Raw genomic sequence first — 19,534 nt, forward strand, 5'->3', positions numbered from 1 at the left:
TTAACTTCTCATAAAATGTGGTCTGATCTTCCTCAAAGTCACAATAATAGATAAATGCTATCTGTCTAAACTAGTAACACACAAATGATTGCACTTTTCATGTCTTTATTGGACACATTGTTTAATCATTCACAGTCCAGGCTGTATGTGAACCCTTGTATTTAATAAGTGGTAAAACCTCCTTTAGCAGCAAAACCTCCACCAAACGTTTCCTGTAGCTGCTGATCAGACTTGTACAATGGTAAGGAGGAATTTTAGACCAATCCTCCATAAAAAACTGTTTCAGTTCATCAATATTTCTGGGATACCTTGCATGAAGAGCCCTTCCAGTTCATGCCAGAGCAGCTCAATTGGGTTAAGGTCTGGAACCTGACTTGGCCATTCCAAAATATGATTCTTTTTTTCTTTTTAAACCATTCTGTTGTTGATTTACTCTTGTGTTTTGGATCATTGTCTTGTTGCATTATCCAACTTCTATTAAGCTTCAGGTGATGGGCCTCTACCCTGACATTCTCCTGTAAAATGTCTTGATACAAGTTTGGATTTATTGTTTCCTCAATGATTGCAAGCTGTCCAGGCCCTGAGGCAGCAAAGCAGCTCCAAACCATGATGCTCCTTCTACCATGCCTCACAGTTAGGATTGGTGTTGGTGTGGAGTGCCCTTTTTCCTCCAAACATAGCGGTGTGCATTTCTGCCAAAAAGTTCAACTTTTGTCTCAAATGTCCACAGAACATTGTAGAACATCCAGGTAGTCTTTTGCATCTTGAGACATGCAGCAATGTTTTTTTTTGGAGAGCAGTGGTTTCCTCCGTGATGTCCTTCCATGAACACCATTCTTCTTCAGTGTTTTTCTTCAAGTGGACACATGAACAGAGACTTTAGCAAGTTCTGGAGATTTCTGCAGGTCTTTTGTTGTTGCCCTTGGGTTCTTTTCATTTCTTTCAGCATTGCGTGTTGTGCCCTTGGTGTGATCTTTGCAGGACACCCACTCATAGGGAGACAAGTCCGGCTGAGTAAGACAATTTCTCTTACTGTGGACTGATGAACACTCAGGTCTTTAGAAATGCTTTTGTAGCCTTTTCTAGCTTCATGTATCTCTACAATTCTCCTTCAAAGGTTCTCTGAAAGTTGTTTTGATCGAGGCATAGTGCACATAAACTGACCTTCCTTGATAAGAACAGGCTCTGTCAGTAACCTGACTTTCTGTGGTCTTTTTTATAGGGCAGGGCACTTCGACAACCCACACTTCCAATCTCATCTCATTGATTGGAACACCTGACTCCAAACAATTTTTGTAGAAGGCATTACTCCAGAGGATCACATATATTTTTGAAACTTGACAGTGATTGTTTAAATGGTGTATTCAGTATTGATGATAAGAAGTTTGTGCTTAGGCAGATTGTGTTTGTTTATTATTGTGACTTAGATAAAAATCAGGCTCATTTTATGAGTAATTAATGCAGAAAACCAGGTATTCACAAACATTTTCTTGCAACTGATAGGTTGAACAAGCTTGAGTTTTTTTCATTAGAGCTAAGGAGGATGAGTGATGACTTGATATTGGTGTACAAGATGAGGAGGCATAGATTGAATGGGTAGCCAGAGATTTTTTCCCCAGGGCAGAAATGGCTAATGCAAGGGGCATAACTTTTAAGGTGTTTGGAGAAAAGTATCAGGAGGATGTCGGAGGTAGATATTTCACCAAGAATGGCAGGTGGGTGGAATGCATTGCCTGGGTTGGTGATAGAGGCAGATACGTGATTAGGGTCATTTAAAAGACTCTCAGATAGGAATAGATGAAAGAACCATGGGGGAGGGAAGGGTTAGATTGATATTAGAGTAGGTTAAAGCATCAGCACAATATCGTGGGCAGAAGAGCCTATGTTATGTTCTATGTTGAAACTGAAAGAATGCTGGGAACATGATTACAGAAGGCGCAAAGCATGGAGACAAAGCGTTATTATAATCAGTAATCTCCTTTTTCACAAAACACAAATCTGTTGATGCCGGAAATCTTACACAAGAACAGAAAAAACTGAAACTACTCCACAGATGAAAAGGAAAACAGGGTTAACATTTCAGCTGAACTGAGGTCATTAGAGCTGAGCAAGTTTAAAGTCTCTTCAAGTGGCCCTTCACTTTCTCTGCAGCTTTAAACTTAGCTAACTTGAACTTTTTCCTAGTTCGGCTGCAAGGTCATGAACCTAACAGGTTTATGCCATTTCTCTCTTGAACTATTCCCAAACTTTCTGGTTTTTTTTTCTTTGTATTTGGACCTTTTCATTGCAGTATGTGAAACCGTTCGATAAGTTGGCACCAAGAAAATTAATGATAATTAAATGTCCGAAGCACCTTAATACTCTGATAGAAAGTCAATGAAATTGCGGACTTTACCATTCATTCTAGACAGGAAATCATGTATCCAGCTATGAAACCAATAGCCCATCGCTTAGGTATGGAAGTCGAGTACAAGAGAATGATGCTGAACGATCAGCCACTGCTGCCACCAAAAGGGACATCAGAAATGGAAATAAAGACTCGACAGGTATGTTGAGAGGAGCAGGGTGTGGGCATAATTTAATTTTTAAGGCATACGTTTTGCTTTGAAGTCCTCCATAATAGTTTAAAATTTGATTTGGATATTTGTGATTTATTAACACATTCTGACTAAATTTGGTCCTTACATCCTATTGCAGAATGATAGATATACAGGTACCCGCTGTTCTTCAGCTTCTGGGCTTCAGTGAGTTACTAACCTCTGACTACAGTATCTTTTGTCCTGAGGAACTCAATCAGATTATGATTTAACCGTAGTATCATAAAATAAGCAATTTGACTTATCAGGTACCAAAAAAAAAGAGAAATCTTTAGGCTAAATCCACTTCCCTGCATTTGGTCTGTAGCCTGCAGGTTATAGCATTTGCTTCTAAGTGAGATAAAGCTTTCAAAGGCTTCATAACTGAGATAGCCGTCCTTAATTTATTTTAAAAAAATCAAATTTGAGCAATTTGACCAGTAGAACTTAATTAATCGAACAGTATTAATCAGAATCAGGTTCAATATCACTGGCATAAGCAGTGAAACTTGTTAACTTTGTGGCATCAGTACAATGTGATACATGATAAAAGAGAGAAATAAAGGAAACTGAATTACAGTAAGAATATATATAGTTAAGTAAGTAGTGCAAAAAATGGGAAATAAAAGAAGTAGTGAGGTAGTGTTTACGGGTTCAATGTTCATTCAGAAATCGATGGCAGAGGGGAAGAAGCTGTTCCTTCATCGTCGAGGGTGTGCCTTCAGGCTTCTGTACTTCCTACCTAATGGTAGCAAAGAGAAGAGGGCATGTCCTGAGGTCTTAAGAAATTTAGTAAAGAATTCCCCTCAGAAAACTGAGCACAGGAAAGGTGAACGCACGACTGAAAGAAAGTGAATTAAATGACGAAGAATTCCTTTTAATGTCCATGAGCAACAGCCTGGGAAGTAATGATGCCCAGAGATTACAGTTTGATTTTGCCTGTTTCATTCAAGAAAGCAAAATGACTCCTCTAACTGCTTTTCTTTACAGCTGCACAAACTGCTCGAGAGTTTGGAAGGTTACATGATCCGAGAACTTCAGAAAAAAATTGCAAGAGAGTTGTCCCTTGTTATGTCAGAAAGAGCTAGGGGAGAAGCATCTCTGCCAACAGGTAAAGGATTGTACTTTATCAAGGTGGTTGATAGCTCCCCCACGCCTACATTACTATTTTGATTCTCTCCAAGAGGTAAAATGAAGCTGTCATTTTTCAAACACTCAACGAAAAAACTTTATCTTTGCCAGGAAATGTTAATCAATATTTTCAAAATTCTGTAGGTTTTGATTTTTTTCTTAAAGATTGAGTGAATCTTTTTGTGTATTCCAATTTTCACTCTGCATAAAATGTTTTGAAATGTTGGGTGGGGGTGGGGGGATGTTGGAATGCTACTGTCTTGTTTGCCATCCGTGAAAATTCTTTGTCTTGGCTCCTCAGTCCACTTCGTGGCATCTCCATTCTTACGCGGCTGAGGACCCCTGCAAGTTTTGTAGACAGCAACTCAAAGAAAAGAGAAGATCAGTATCATAAATTCCATTTAATCCGTGGGCAGATTTCTTCAATAGGACTGATAATTACCATGCCCTAGCCACTGACTTTGCTTTTCATTTAATTAACTGGGTCCAACATAATCCATTTAATTAGGAAACTGTGCTTTTTGATTTTGATTTTATTTATTTTAATTCAGAAATTCAATTTATCTAATTAAAATGAATCTACTGTTTACTTCGTTAACTTTTCCTGGCACTAGATCTTGCAGTCACGTAGTCTTTGGATGAAACCTGATTTCCTACTATATGCAGTATGTGCCCTCTGCAAGGCAGATTAGTATTGCTTATTTCCAATAATTTAACTATGATAAAAACTTTCGTTATAAGACCATAAGATATAGGAGCAGAATTAGGCCATTTGGCCCATCAAGTCTGCTCTGCCATTTCATCATGGCTGATCCATTTTCCTCTCCGCTCCAATCTCTTGCCTTCTCCCTGCATCCCTTCATGCCCTGACCAGTCAAGAATCTATCAACCTCTGCCTTAAATATACATAAATACTTGGCCTCCACAGCTGGTTGTGGCGAAGAATTCCACAGATTCACCACTCTCTGGCTAAAGAAATTCCTCTAGATCTCTGTTCTTAAAATGGCACCCCTCTATTCTGGAGCTGTGTCTTCTGTTCTTAGACTCTCCCACCATAGGCATCCTCTTCACATCCACTCTATCAAGGCCTTTCACTATTCAATAGGTTTCAATGAAGTCAACCCTCATGCTTCTGAATTCTAGTGAATACTGGCCCAGAGCCATCAAACACTCTTCATATGAAAAGTCATTCAATCCTGGAATTATTTTCATGAACCTCCTTTGAACCCTCTCCAGTTTCAGCACATCCTTTCTAAGAGAAGGGGCCCAAATCTGCTCACAATACTCCAAGTGAGGCCTCACTAGTGCTTTATAAAGTCTCAACATTACATCCTTGCTTTTATATTCTAACCCTCTTGAAGTAAATGCTAACATTGCATTTGCTTTCCTCACCACAGTCTCGACCTGCAAGTTAACCTTCAGGGAATCCTGCACAAGGACTCACAAGTCCCTTTGTGCCTCAGTTTTTTTTGTAGTTTATCTCCATTCAGAACATAGTTAACCATTTTATTTCTTCTCCCAAAGTGTATGACCACACATTTCCCAATACTGTATTCCATCTGCCATTTGTTTACCTATTTCTTGCCCATTTTTAAATGATAGGGTCTTTTAAGAGACTCCTGGATGGCTACATGGAGCTTAGAAAAATAGAGGGCTATGGGTAAAGCCTAGGTAGTTCTAAGGTAGGAACATGTTTGGCACAGCTTTGTGGGCTGAAGGGCCTGTATTGTGCTGTAGGTTTTCTATGTTTCTTAATCTGTCTAAGTCCTTCTGTAGCCTTGCTACATCCTCAAAACTACCTGCCCCTCCACCTACCTTCATATCGTCTCCAAACTTTGCAACAAAGCCATCAATCATCCAAATCATTGACATAGAACATATAAAGAATCAGTTTCAACACAGACCCCTGTAGAACATCACTAGTCACCGGCAGCCAGTCAGAAAAAGTTCCCTTTATTCACACTCTGTGCCTCCTGCCGATCAATCACTGCTTTATCCATACTAGAGTCTTTCCTGTAATACCTTGGGTTCATAGCTTGTTAAAGCAGCTTCATGTGTGCCACCTGTCAAAGGACTTCTGAAAATCCAAGTACACAAAATCAACCAATACTCCTTTGTCTATCCTGCTTGCAGCTACTTCAAAGAATTTCAACAAATTTGTCAGGCAAGATTTTCCCTTGGAAAAAACCATGATGACTATGGACTATTTTATCATGTGCCTCCAAGTACCCCGAAACCACATCCTTAATAATAGACTCCAACATCTTCCCAACCACTGAGGTCAGACTAACTGGCCTATAGTTTCCTTTCTTCTGCCTCTCTCTCTTCGCGAAGAGTGAAATGGCATTTGCAATTCTCCAGTCTTCTGGAACCATTCCAGAATCTAGTGATTCTTGAAAGATCATTACTAATGCCTCCATGATCACTTCAAGCCACCGCTTTTAGTACTCTGGGGTGTACACCATCTGGTCCAGGTGACCTATCTACCTTCAGACCTTTCAGTTTCCCAAGAACCTTCTCCTTCGTTATTGTAACTTCACACACTTCATGTCCCCGACACCTGGAACTTCCACCATACTGCTAAGAGTCTTCCACAGTGAAGACTGATGCAAAATACTTATTCATATTGTCCACTATTTTGTTGTTCCCTCTCCCCCATTACTACCTCTCCAGCTTCATTTTTCAACGGAACAAAATCCACTCTCGTCCCGCTTTTCCACTTTTGTGTATCTGAAGAAACTTTTGGTATCTTCTTTAATATTATTGGCTAGCTTACTTTTGTCTTCCATCTTTACCTTCTTAATGACTTTTTTTAGTTGCCTTCTGTTGGTTTTTAAAAGCTTCCCAATCCTCTAACTTCACACTAATTTTTGCTCTATATATGCCCTCCCTTTGGCTTTTATGTCGACTTTGACTTCTCTTGTTAGCCATGATTGTGTCATATTTCATTTCAAATACTTCTACCTCTTTGGGATGTATATATTCTGTGCCTTCTGAATTGCTTCCAGAAATTCCAGCCATTGCTGCTCTGCCATCATCCCTGCCAGTGTTCTTTTCCAATCAATTCTGGCCAATTCCTCTTATGCCTCTATAATTCCCTTTACTCCACTGTAATACTGATACATCTGACTTTAGCTTCTCCTTCTCAAATTTCAGGATGAATTTGATCATATTATGATCACTGTCCCTTAAGTTTTCTAATCAATTCTGGTTCATTGCACAACACCCAGTCCAGAATAGCTGATCTTCTAGTGGGCTCAACCACGAGCTGCTCTAAAAAGCCATCTCATAGGCACTCTAGAAATTCCCCCTCCTGTAATCCAACACCAATATGATTTTCCCAATCTACCGGCATATTGAAGTCTCCTATAACTACTGTAACTTTGCCCTTTTGGCATGCATTTTCTATCTCCTGTTGTAATTTGTAGGCCCCATCCTTACTGCTGTTTGGGGGTCTGTATACAACTCCCATCAGGGTCTTTTTACCCTTGCAGTTTGTTAGTTCTATCCACAATGGCTCAAAACCTTCCAACCTGATGTTACCTCTTTCTAATGATTTGATTTCATTTTTTACCAACAGAGCAATGCTGCTCCCTCTGCCTTCCTGCTTATCCTTTCTATACAATGAGTATCCTTGGATATTAAGCGCCCAGCTATAATCTTCTTGCAGCCATAATTCAGTGATGCCTAAAACATCACACCTGCCAACCTACAACTATGCTGCAAGTTCATAGACCTTACTCTGTATACCGCACACAGATGCAACATCTTCAGTCCTGTATTCACCCTTTCTGATTTTGTCTGCCTTTACATTGTAACTCATCCTGTTGACTGCAGTTTCAACATCTCTTTGCACATTGCCTCTCTTTGTAAACCAGCTACCTCATCTTCAGCACTATTATCCACCTTTCCTACAATAATTCTTGCAGTTAAATATATGCAGCTCAGGACAGCAGTCACACTATGCTCAACCTTTCGATTCCTAACTTTGTCTGATGTCTTACCAACATCTGCCTCCACAACCTCTCCATTAACTGTTCTGCCACTTTGGTTCCCATCCCCCTGTGACTTTAGTTGAAACCCCACCATGCAGCATTAACAAACCTCCCCACTAGGATATTAGACCCCCTCCAGTTCAGGTGAAAACCGTCCCTTCTGTACAGGTCGCACCTTCCCAGGAAGAGTTCCTAGTTCTGGCCTCACTAGCACGTGGCACAGGTAGCAATCCTGTCCTTAGTAACTTGACACCTAACTCCCTGCACTCTCTGTGCAGAACCTCATCACTCGTCCTACCCATGTCATTGGTAAACACATGGACAATGACGTCTGGCTGTTCACCCTCTCACTTAGGAATGCTGAGGACTCATTCCGAGCTACCCCTGACCCTGGCATCCAGGAGGTACCATACCATCCAGGAACCTTGTTCTTGCCCACAGAACCTCCTGTCTGTTCCCCTAACTATCGAATCCCTTATCACCACAATGTGCCTCTTTCCCCCTTCCCTTCCCTTCCCTTCTGAGTCACAGAGGCAGACTCAACGCCAGGCCCCGACTTTCCTCTGTTAGGTCATCCCCCTGACAGTATCCAAAGTGGTATACCTGTTGTTGAGGGGGATGGTCACAGGGTTACTCTGTATTGGCTCCTTAACCCCTTTCCCCTTCCTGGCTGTCGCCCAGTTTCCTGTGTCCTGCACCTTGGGTGTAAACACCTCTCTATATGTCCTATCCATCACCCCTTCAGCCTCTCGAATGATCCGGAGTTCATCCAGTTCCAGCTCCAGCTCCTTAACACGGATTGTTAGAAGCTGCAGCTGGATGCACTTCTCGCAGTTGCAGTCTTCAAGGACACCGGAGGTCTCCCTGCCTTCCCACTTCCTGAAAGAGGACCATTTCACTACCCTGCCTGTCATCCCTACTGAGCAGATATAAAGAGAAGGAAAAAGAAAAGCTTGAGCCCTTCTTTCCTGTGCTTTCTCTGAGTGAAGCCTCAAAGAGTTAAAGCCTTAAGATCACCACTCTGACTCTGTCCACCCAGATGACAGCCACTGCGCTTGCCCCTGCCTTTAATTTGCTCTTGCTACTCAATCCCAAACACCAATTGGTCGCAGGTCAAGGCTCTGTAGCGCTGCCGCGACCCGCTCCTGCCGTTTATCCCCTGACAGTGGACCTGATTGAACTCCCCTCCTGTCCAAACTTCCGATGTCGGATTGGCTGCTGGTCAAAGTTCTATTGTTATGCACTGGAACTGAGTGCTAATACTGTTAAGTAAAGAAGATCTCAAGGGATGGTTTGAATACAATGATTAAAAAGAGAGTATATATTTAATTTACATTTGAAACTCCTCTGTCCTCCAGATGACTGGAAACATTCAGTCATGACTGAAAACTTCTCAATTACAAGGCCGCAGATTGTTGAAAAATTTGTTCAGAAACTGCAAGAAAATTCACGGGAGACTGAAAGTGAGGTACAGGACAAATTTACTTTGCCAGCTGTTTAAAGTCTCAAAATAAACTTTCTGGAGTCAAGAAATGAAGAAGGAAAGTTTTAAATTTTAAGCCGTTTAGTCCTGCAATACATTGCTCAATGAGAATTCGTAAAATGTCGGGATTCTGTAAATATCTACTTGATCACATCGTTCCTTTGCTCATTCTGAAAGTTATGAATTAGACTTTCCTGCACTATTAATAAGAGTCAATTTTGAAGGAGCTCTTAATTTTGAATGTGATTTTGTCTGGGGTGCATTTTACCCTGGCTGCAATGTTAATCCAATTGGCCAGGATAGAAATCCCCATCACTAAATGGAACTTGGATTCGCGTACTGTACAAAATGCGTGCAGTGAAACAAAACTCGAGAAAGTCTACAGGAGCTGGAAATCCAGAGCAACACACACAGCTTGCTGGAGAAACACTCAGCAGGTCAGGCAGATTCTACGGAAATGTGTAAACAGTCAACGTTTTGGGCTAAGGCCTTTTGGTGGGACTGGAAAGGAAGAGGCTAGAATAAAAAATGTGGGGAATGGGAGGGGGAAAGAGGATAGCTAGAAGTTGATAGGTGAAGCCAGGTGAGTGGGAAAGGTCAAGGGCTGGAGAAGAAGGAATATGATAGGAGAGGAGAGTGGACAATAGGAGAAAGAGAAGGAGGAGGGGACGTGGGGGAAAAGAATAGGCAGACGGGAAGTGAAAGGTCAGTGTGAGGAATGGGGGGCGTGGCGGGGAGTTAAGCAAAGTTAAGCAAGGCATAAAAACCAACCTTGTCCCCAGACCTGTTCATTTCCCAACGGGAAGGTTGGGTTAAAGTTACTATCACTACACGTGATCACATCAAGACAGAGATAAAGGTCTCCTACAACTCCTTCCCTGATGGAGACTTTTGAGATTATGGAAATGTTAGACCGGTAGAAAGTTGTAATGCACCTGCAGGAACTGAAATGACATTCACTAATAATCAAGATAGATTTCTTTCCTGTTGACATCTTTGTTCTGGAGAACTCGTGAAACAAATATGATACTGGATTGAAGTAGAAGTTTGAGGAATACGAGTGGATTAAAGGAATTGACAATATGATGCATTGGAGTCTGGTGGGGTGACACTGGTTCAGCTGACTGGCCTGTTTCTTAGTTGTGGACACCACATACTCAACAGGGGAGGAATCGGCTGACCTCTTTCCCTGACTGCGACTGGCTGAAACCTGCAGCAGCTATTTCCCATCCGGATGTCTCCTTGCCTGTGGGGAGCACATAGGGGTTCATAACACTTAGTAAGTGAGATAGAGCCAGAATCAGGTTTAATATCACTGGCAAATGTCGTGAAATTAAATAAGTAGCGCACTAAATTAAATAAGCAGCCCAGAACATTCACTGCTAACGAAAGACAGATGTGTGTTGGTAGGCTTGGCGTCATATTTCCTGACTGTGGAGTGGGGGAAGGGAATTCTGGAGGCGAGCGTTTGCAATGTTACAAATGTAAATGAACAGGTTGTAATGTTTATTATAATCGTTTGATAAATTTGACAGATTACTTTCAGCAAAGATCATTTAAGCAACTGCCTTCTGACTCTAGCCTGTGATGTGATGGGAAGGGAGCGCAGTAACTTTGAGACCTACTCCATGTGTTACGAGAATATACTTCGCAGAGAGCACCAGCTGCTTTACGAGAAGGAACAGGTGGGGAACAGCAGGCAAAGTACTGTTTAACAGCGCAGATGTGACATTTAGCCGCTACGGGTACTTTTTTAAAAAAAAAACATCAGCAACAACACCGACAATGCCTCACAACATCACATTGACTTTGGTTTCCTTCCTTTGAAGAGATACCACAGAAAATGTGCATAAAATTTATCAGCTGTGTGTCTTATTGATGTATTACGCTTTCCCATTTGTTTTTCTGTGCCAAGTGCATGTTTCCAGCGGATACTTGGTGAGTGGCGTAATGGTACCTGCTTACTGAAAATCCTTTCTCTGGCTAAGCATTTGTTTCTGTGGTGCTGCGGGAAAAAGGTGAACTGCTCCACAGATTCACGGGGAAATGGATGAATTATAATCCTTGAAGCCATTGATATTAACGGCCCAGGAGACACCTACAATGCACAGTGCTGCATTTGGCTAAATGCTGTATGACTGCAATGTCTATGCTTCCTGTGATCATCACACAGTACACCCGATCAGATTCGCATGTGAATCACGGCCTCAATTAGACTCTAACGCAGAGGTTCCCAACCTTTCTCGTGCCAATGACCCCTACCATTAGCTGAGGGGTCCGTGGACCCCAGGTTGGGAGCCCCTGAGTTTGGGTGCCTAGGTGGGAAGAAGGGAAGTGGGCGTGTCGTGCTGCATGGGTAAGCGCCATGTGGTGCGGAGTAGTGGGCGGGGGCAGAAGGGCAGAGTAGGGAGTCGCAAAGTAAATGCTGTAGTGGGAGGGGAATTTGTGCCTCGTGGTGAAATCATATTTTTGCTGGTGGAAATTGAATGTGGAGGCTGGTGCTGTGGAATTTAAGACCAGGGGAAATCTGTTGCTGCTGTTATCATCATTATCATGTGCCGTGTTGTATGACGTGGGCAATCATGGTCTTTCCATGACCGTGATTGCTCTTGGCAAATTTTTCTACAGCAGTGGTTTGCTGTTGCTTTCTTGTGGGCAGTGACTTTACAAGACGGCTGACCCCAGCCATTATCAATACTCTTCAGAGATTGTCTGCCTGCCGCATAACCAGGATTTGTGATATGCACCAGCCTTTCATGTGTCCATCCACCACCTGATCCCATGGTTCGTATGACCCTGACTGGTGGGAGTGGAGAGGGGTAAGCAGGTGGTATACCTTGCCCAAGAGGGAGCTACAGGCTAGTGGGGGACAGAAATGCATTTCTCCTCCTTTGGTAGAATCATATCTCCACCTACCACCTAGGTTCCTGCTATAAACCAGTCAATTCCACCACTAAACCTTCAGCCCACCCATCATCTGAGCACAGTACTCTAGCTTGGGGGTGTCTGGTGTTTAAAATATCTCCCTACTAATACTGAAATTAACTCTACTACCATCCTAACCACTGTAACGATTCGGTCAGCCATTTGGGCAATTGAAAATACAAGTAGAAGTGGAAGTGATTATTTGGCTGCTTATGCTAGTTCCACCATTCAGTACGATTGTAGTTAATATTTCACCACTTCCTTGCTCTAACAGCCCTACCCCCCCAAAAAAATACTCAGAGGCTAAACTACCACGGCCCTCCTGGGTAAAGGATTTCATAGAATTCAGGGATCTGTTTAGATGTATTCCAAATCTCAGAGTGTCTTGGAGCAAAGAATCTGAAGTGCAGATTCAAGCCTGCCATACCTATCCACGTGTCATAATTTTATATATCTTAGTCTTGTCCCCTTTTAACCTCCTCTGCTCCAGAGAGAAGAGGCCTAGCTCCTTCTGCCTCTGCTCATAACTAAACTGCTCCATCCCACCCTGGTGAATCTCCTCTGGACTCTGTCTAGTGCTATCACACCATGCCAGAGGTAGATGAAACTAGAGAGCGTAGGTTTAGAGCAAGGGGGAAGAGATTTAGGAATATGCGGCAGGGGTAGGTGGGTGATTTCATCCAGAGGATGCTAAGTACCTGGAATGCACTGCCTCAGAGTGTGGTCACTGACAGCATTTAAGAAGAGCCCAAGATGAGTATTTGTATCACCAGCTACTGAGAGTTGGGATCAATACAGAAACGTTCTCACCAGGTGTTGTGTAATGAACCAGATTTGATTAGGGAGCTTAAGGTAAAGGAACCCCTAGGAGACAGAGATCATAACATCATAGAATCTACCCCAAAATTTGAGAGGTAGAAGACATATGAGTATAAGGAATTATAGAGGCACAAGGGATGAGCTGGCCAAGGTTGACAGCAGAACAGCAATGGCTGTAATTCTGGGGGCAATTTGGAAGGTGCTGGATAGATACATTCCAAAGATGATGAAGTATTCAAAAGGGAGGATGACACTATCATAGCTGACAAGGGAAGCCAAAGACAACATAAAAGCAAAAGAGGGGGCATATAAAACAACAAAAAGTTAGTGGGAAGTTAGAGGATTGGGAAGCAATGGGCAACTAAAGTCATAAGGAGAGAAAAAATGAAATATGAAGGTAAGCTAGCCAACAATATGCAAGAGGATAAAAAAGTTTTCTTCAGACATGTAAAGAGGTAAGAGTGGATATTGGATTTCTGGAAAATAACACTGGAGATAGTAATGGGGGACAAAGAAATGGTGGATGAGCTTAAGTATTTTGTGTCAGTATTCACTGTGGAATACAGTAGTATGTCAAAAATTCAAGCGTGTTGGGGGGCAGAATTAAGTGTAGTTGCTATTACTAAGGAGAAGGTGCTGGAGAAGCTGAAAGGTCTGAAGGTAGATAGGTCACCTGGACTAGATGGACTACATGCCAGTGTTCTGAAAGAGGCGGCTGAAGAGATTGTGGAGGTATCAGTGAAGAACTTTCAAGAATTGCTACATTCTAGAATGGTTCCTGAGGACTGGAAGATTGCAAATGTCACACTACTCTTTAAGTTTTGGGGTTAAAGAGTGTTTTGTGGTTACTTAGAGGCACGTGATAACGTAGACCAAAGTCAGCATCGTTTCCTGAAGGAGAAATCTTACCTGACAGATTTGTTGGAATTCTTTGAGGAAATAGCAGGCAAGATGGACGAAGGAGAGTCAGTAGATGTTGTTTATTTGAACTTTCAGAAGGCCTCTGACAAGGTGCCACATGAGAGGCTGCTTAACGAGATAAGAGCCCATGGTATTGCAGGAAAGATACCAGCATGGTTAAAAGATTAGCTGACTTGTAGAAGGCAAAGACTGAGAATAAAGGGGGCCTTTTCAAGTTGGCTGACTAGTGTGTTCCACAGGGGTCAATGTTGGGACCACTGCTTTTCACGTTATATGTCAATGTTTGGATGACTGAGTTAATAGTTTTATGGCCAGGTTTGTGGACAATACGAAGGTGGATGGAGGGGCAGGTAGTGTTGAGGAATTAGGGAATGTACAGGAGGACTTAAACAGAGTGGGAGAATGGGCAAAGAAAAGAAGTGTTAGATGGATTACGGTATAGTGAAGTGTATGGTCATGCACTTTGATAGAAGGAATAAAAGTGTAGAATATTTTCTAAATGGGGATAAAATTCAAAACCAGAGGTAGAAAGGGACTTGGGAGTCATTGTGCATGATTCCCTGAAGGTTAACTTGCAGGTTGAGTTGGTTGTAAGAAGGGTAAATGCAATGTTAGCATCCATTTTGAGAGGACTAGAATATAAGAGCAAGGATGTAATGCTGAGGCTTTTATAAGGTATTAGTCAGACTGCACTAAAAATACTTCGAGCAAATTTTGGGCCCAAACCTAAGAAATGATGTGCTGGCATTGGAGACAGTCCAGAGGAGGTTCACAAGACAGATTCTGGGAATAAGGGGGTTAACGTACGAGGAGCATCCGATGGCTCTGGGCCTGTGCTCACTACGGTTTAGAAGAATGAGGAGGAGGGGTGAATCTTATTGAAACCTATTGAATATTGAAAGGTCTAGATACAGTGTATGTGGAGAGGATCTTTGCTATAGTGGAGGAGTCTAGGACTAGAGGGCACAGCCTCAGAATAGAGAGATGTCCATTTAGAACAGAGATGAGGAGGAATTTCTTTAGTCAGAGAGTAGTGAGTCTGTGGAATTCATTGCCACAGACGCTGTGCAGGCCAAGTCATTGGGTGTATTTAAAGCAGAGGATGATAGGTTCTTGATTAGTCAGGGTGTCAAAGAGAAGGCAAGAAAATGGGGTTGGGAGGGATAATAAATCGGCCATGATGGAATGGCAGAGCAGACTCGATGGGCTGAAAGGCCTGTTTCTGCTCCTATGTCTTATGGTCAGCATGGAGGAGTTGGGTTAAACGGCTTATTTCCATACTGAGTGAACCTATGACTCTATAGAATCAGGGGAATTTGAACAAGTTAATTAAATTAACCTGGAACAAAAATCTGTCTGCAACAATGATCATGACTCCACTGAATTGTCATTAAAAAGTGACCTGATACATTAGGGTCCTGGTAAGGACAGAGTCTTTAAGCAATGGGAAAAGAAGTCTGCTGTCCTCTGCATTAGCCAATGTGACTCCAAAGCCACAAGAGTGAGGTTGACTAATAACTGCCCTCTAAAGATAACAATCCACCCAGCGCCAGGGTATTTGGAAACGGGCAATTAATGTTTAGCTTACCAGTGACACCCGCATCCTGTGAAAAAGCAACTCTCAGTTTCTTTCTAAGCATGGCCATGCCCTTCTGCAGACTGAATTTCCATTTGTATCTTTCCTGGTGAGCTGACCAGACAGTTCATATCTTTCCATGGGCTGCAGCTTTCTTCCGCACTTAACCACACGGCCAATTTCTATTTCATCTGTAAATATCTCAATCAAGTTGAAATCATAAACTACAAAAAGCAAGGGGCTGCTCTAAACAGCCTTCCAGATTGTGCAAAATGGGAGAAAGGGGTTCCCCTGTAAAAAAAAAGAAAAAAAAAGGTTGCTGTGTGGAATTACTAAAATCAGGAAATGAATTTGTCAATATTTTGTATAACATTGTTTTTTTTTTCTCTGTAGGAATTGAAAGGAATGCAACAATCTCAAACTCCCTCTGCAACACCTGATTCCCAGGTAGACTAGACATTCTTCACAAATGGTTTTGAATACAAATCTAAAACCTGGCATTATTGACCCTGTGTAATTGAGGACTGGACTAGCTGTACTGCTTGATAGCTACATTAGTGGATTGATTCCACTACTGGACGGTCCAATTCCAGAAGAATTCCATTACTGGCCATGCCCATTTCAAAAATAAATTACTCCGTATTATGACTGGGCAGGGTGAACAAAATTTATTCATGCAAAATCGTGGTTGATGAATTTGTGAGCATTTTTTTAAGATGTAACCAATACATTTGGTAAAAGGCAATCAGTTGATATGATGTACAGTGCCTTGGAAAAGTATTCAGCCCCAACAACTATTTTCACATTTTACTGTCTCAGTTTCTAAATTTAAAATATATTGAAGTAGGATTTTTTGAGCTAATCGACAAAAAGTTGTACATCATGTCAAACCAAAAGAAAAATTCTGAAACCTGTCAACAATTCAGTAAAATTTTTAAAAACCAGAATTGTGAGGCTAAAAAAAATCCATTCCCTTTGTGATTACTACACTAACTTTCCTCAGATGCAATATATTGTATTACCTTGCCAACTCACCCAATTTGTTGATGTAGAAAATAGGATCACCTGTTTTCAATGAATTCATAAGAATAAATACCCCCCCCCCCCCCGCCTCTCTGTAAGGTCCAACAGTATGGTAGATTTTCAACAGACCAAACCAAAATGAAATCGAAAGAACACTCAAGACAAGTTAGGAAAATGATAATAGAGAAGCTTGTATCTGGGGAAGGAAGGGACCATCTCAAAGGCACTGAACATACTTCAGAGCTCAGTGCAGCCCATCGTGAAAAAGTGGAAAAAAGTATTAAAGCACAGCCCACTGCCAAGTTGAGGCTACCCCTCAAAACTTCATCACTGGGGAAGAATGACACTTGTAAGAAGGTCTATTGTGATGCCAACACTCACTCTGAGTGAGCTGCAGAGTCAATGGCTGGCACTGGAGATAGAGTTCATGACTCCACAATCTCTAAGGCCTTGCTCAAAAAGGGTATTTACGGAAGAGTGGCAAAACATCAGCCCTGGCTTAAAAAGGCATATCCTTGCCCATAAAGTCTGTGCAAAGCATCACTTACAAAGCATCACGTCAAATGAGACTAAAGTGGAATATTTTGGCTTTAACACTAAGCAGTACGTGTGACCTGTAGCTAATACTGTGCATCAGCCAGGTAACACCATCCCTACTGTAAAGAATGGTGGGAGTAGCATCATAATATGGGAATATTTTTCAGCAACAGGGACTGGCTATCTGGTCAGAATTGATGGGAGGATGAATGCTGCTAAATACAGAGAGATCCTGGATAAGAACATGCTAGCCTCTGCCAGAAAGCTTAAACTGGGAAGGAAGTTTGTCTTTCAGCAGGACCATGATCCAAACACACTGCCCAGAGCAACCATGGACGGGCTTCAAATGACGAAAATTGATGTCCTTGAGTGGTCCACTCAGGTCCTGAACTTAACCTGATCAAACATCTCTGGCAAGATCTCAATATTGCTTCCCATTGCCACTCCCCATCTAACCTGGCACAGCTTGAGCAATTTTGCAAGGAGGAATGGGCAAGAATTGCTCCCTCACATTGTGCAAAGCTAATAGTTATCCAAAAAGACTACTGGCTGTAATAGCTGTGAAAAACTAAATACTGAACAAAGGTGGATGAATACTTTTGAACTGCTGGCATTTCAGTTCTTAATTTGGGGTTTTTCATGCTTTACAATTCCCCCTGCTGTTTGGGCTCTACAGTGAAAAAATTGAGCATGTGATACACACAAAAAAAATCTCCATTAAATTGATCAAAACCCCTGAAATAATGCTCATTTATGTGAACAAAGGGCTGGGGGCTGAATACTTTCACAAGGCACTGTATTCAATTTTTTAAAACTATTTGTAGGTTGTCATACATGAGGCTGGGTATCCTGTGGCAAATGACTCAAAGGAAATTAGACTTCCTCAGGAAGGTCTTACAGTTCAGACAATTTCAACACTTGCTTAGGGAAGAAACGATGTTTAAGGAACAAAGAAGCCAAAACATGCACCATTAGGTGTGCCATGAATAGCTAAATTCTTGTATCATTGTGGTGTTGAGTCCTATTAACTGAATGATCAAATACTGGTGGTCCCCTACTTTTTTACCCAATATTCATGGTTGTTCTTCAGTTCAGTATATTATTTACTGTCTGGAACTTCCAAAATCTCAGGATTTCATATAATGTCTCAACAGTCCACTGAACATCTTATTTTCAGTTGCACTATGGCTCCTTCAGATAACTCTATTGACCTTTGACTATCCCTTTCCACCTTTGTCCCTTTCCAGTGGGAGGGAAGCAGCTGGCCACCACGGTCATAAACCCACAGAAATAATTCACGGTAAAAGAAGACTGGTGTTTATTAAATGCCTTCCATAATTTTAGGATGTGTAAAGGGAAATTGCAATGCAGGGCCAATGAAATGTTTCTGAAATGCATTCACTTTTGTAAAATAGAATAGCTAGGACTGGAGGAGGTCAACCTACAACTGAGAAGTTCGAAGTAAATTTATTACCAAACTACATATATATCACCACATACAACCCTGAGATTCATTTTCTTGAGAGCATACTCAATAACTCCATATTAGAATCAATGAAAGACTGCAGCAACTTTGGTGTTCAACCATTGTGCAAGACAACAAACTGTGCAAATATGGAAAAAAGGAAATAATAATAATAATAATAATAAATAAACAAGTATCGACGACATGAGATGAAGAGTCCTTGAAAGTAAGTCCATAAGTTGTGGGAACATTTCAATGATGGGGCAAAGCAAAGTAGAGTGAAGCAATCTCCTTTGGCTGAGGGGGTAATAACTGTTCCTGAATCCGGTGGTGTGAGTCCTGAGCTTCCTGTGCCACTTTCATAGTAAAGTGAAGTTGGACTGAATGATAGAAATGCATTGGAGAACAAATTTCACATTTCTATGTTCTCAAGAATTTCCAGGTGTTTCACAGCTACCAGTAAATATTGAGTGTCACATCATAAAGGTCACTGCTTGTGAGATCTCAAGTTATCTGATGTTCTACACCAGTAGTGTTGTTTAATGGAAATATGGACAATACATCTCCTTTATACAGTAAAACTTTTATGTCTACTTGAATAAGCAGATAGGGGCTTTCTTTAACGTCTCATCTGAAAAGATCACTTTGTCTGTTCTGAGTTAAATTGTCAGTCTAGATTTTGGGCTTGAGTTGAGATGATACCGAGGTTAAATTATGAATACAGACCTTACAGCCTGTGATAAGATTAATTGAACTGTTAGTTGTTAAGTAGTTGGAGAGATGGGGAAGCCCATTGTACAGTGAATTTAGTTTAAAATTGTTTATTTTGGACCAAGGAAGTTGAGAGAAGAAATTAAGAGTTTTCAGGTTCGTGAGGGTATCTGGGCAGAGTATATGGAGGTAAGTTGTTCCCATGGTGGGAGATCTAAAATGGAGTGCAATTCATAAAAGGAGCAGAGTGAAACTTCTTTCGTGTGAAGTGAGTGGTTAGTTACCAGTATCTGGAATGCTTTTCCTCATGGGAAATAGACATAGAATCAATTGCTGTCCTCAAAAGAGCACTTAACGATCAAACCTGTAAAG

The 19,534-nt window shown here is 41.5% G+C and overlaps 1 protein-coding gene across 1 annotated transcript in view; it reads left to right on the forward strand.

Moving 5' to 3' along the window:
* The window catches only part of LOC140733071 (uncharacterized), a 142,662-nt gene that overhangs the window by 96,477 nt on the left and 26,651 nt on the right, over positions 1-19,534 (forward strand). The window contains exons 31-35 of the mRNA XM_073055889.1: positions 2,408-2,546; positions 3,567-3,687; positions 9,061-9,170; positions 10,721-10,870; positions 15,820-15,873. Of these exons, the coding sequence (XP_072911990.1) occupies positions 2,408-2,546; positions 3,567-3,687; positions 9,061-9,170; positions 10,721-10,870; positions 15,820-15,873 (574 nt within the window). The remainder of the gene's footprint in view (positions 1-2,407; positions 2,547-3,566; positions 3,688-9,060; positions 9,171-10,720; positions 10,871-15,819; positions 15,874-19,534) is intronic.

Source organism: Hemitrygon akajei, chromosome 9 (genome assembly GCF_048418815.1).
Source record: "Hemitrygon akajei chromosome 9, sHemAka1.3, whole genome shotgun sequence".
Lineage (NCBI taxonomy): Eukaryota > Metazoa > Chordata > Chondrichthyes > Myliobatiformes > Dasyatidae > Hemitrygon > Hemitrygon akajei.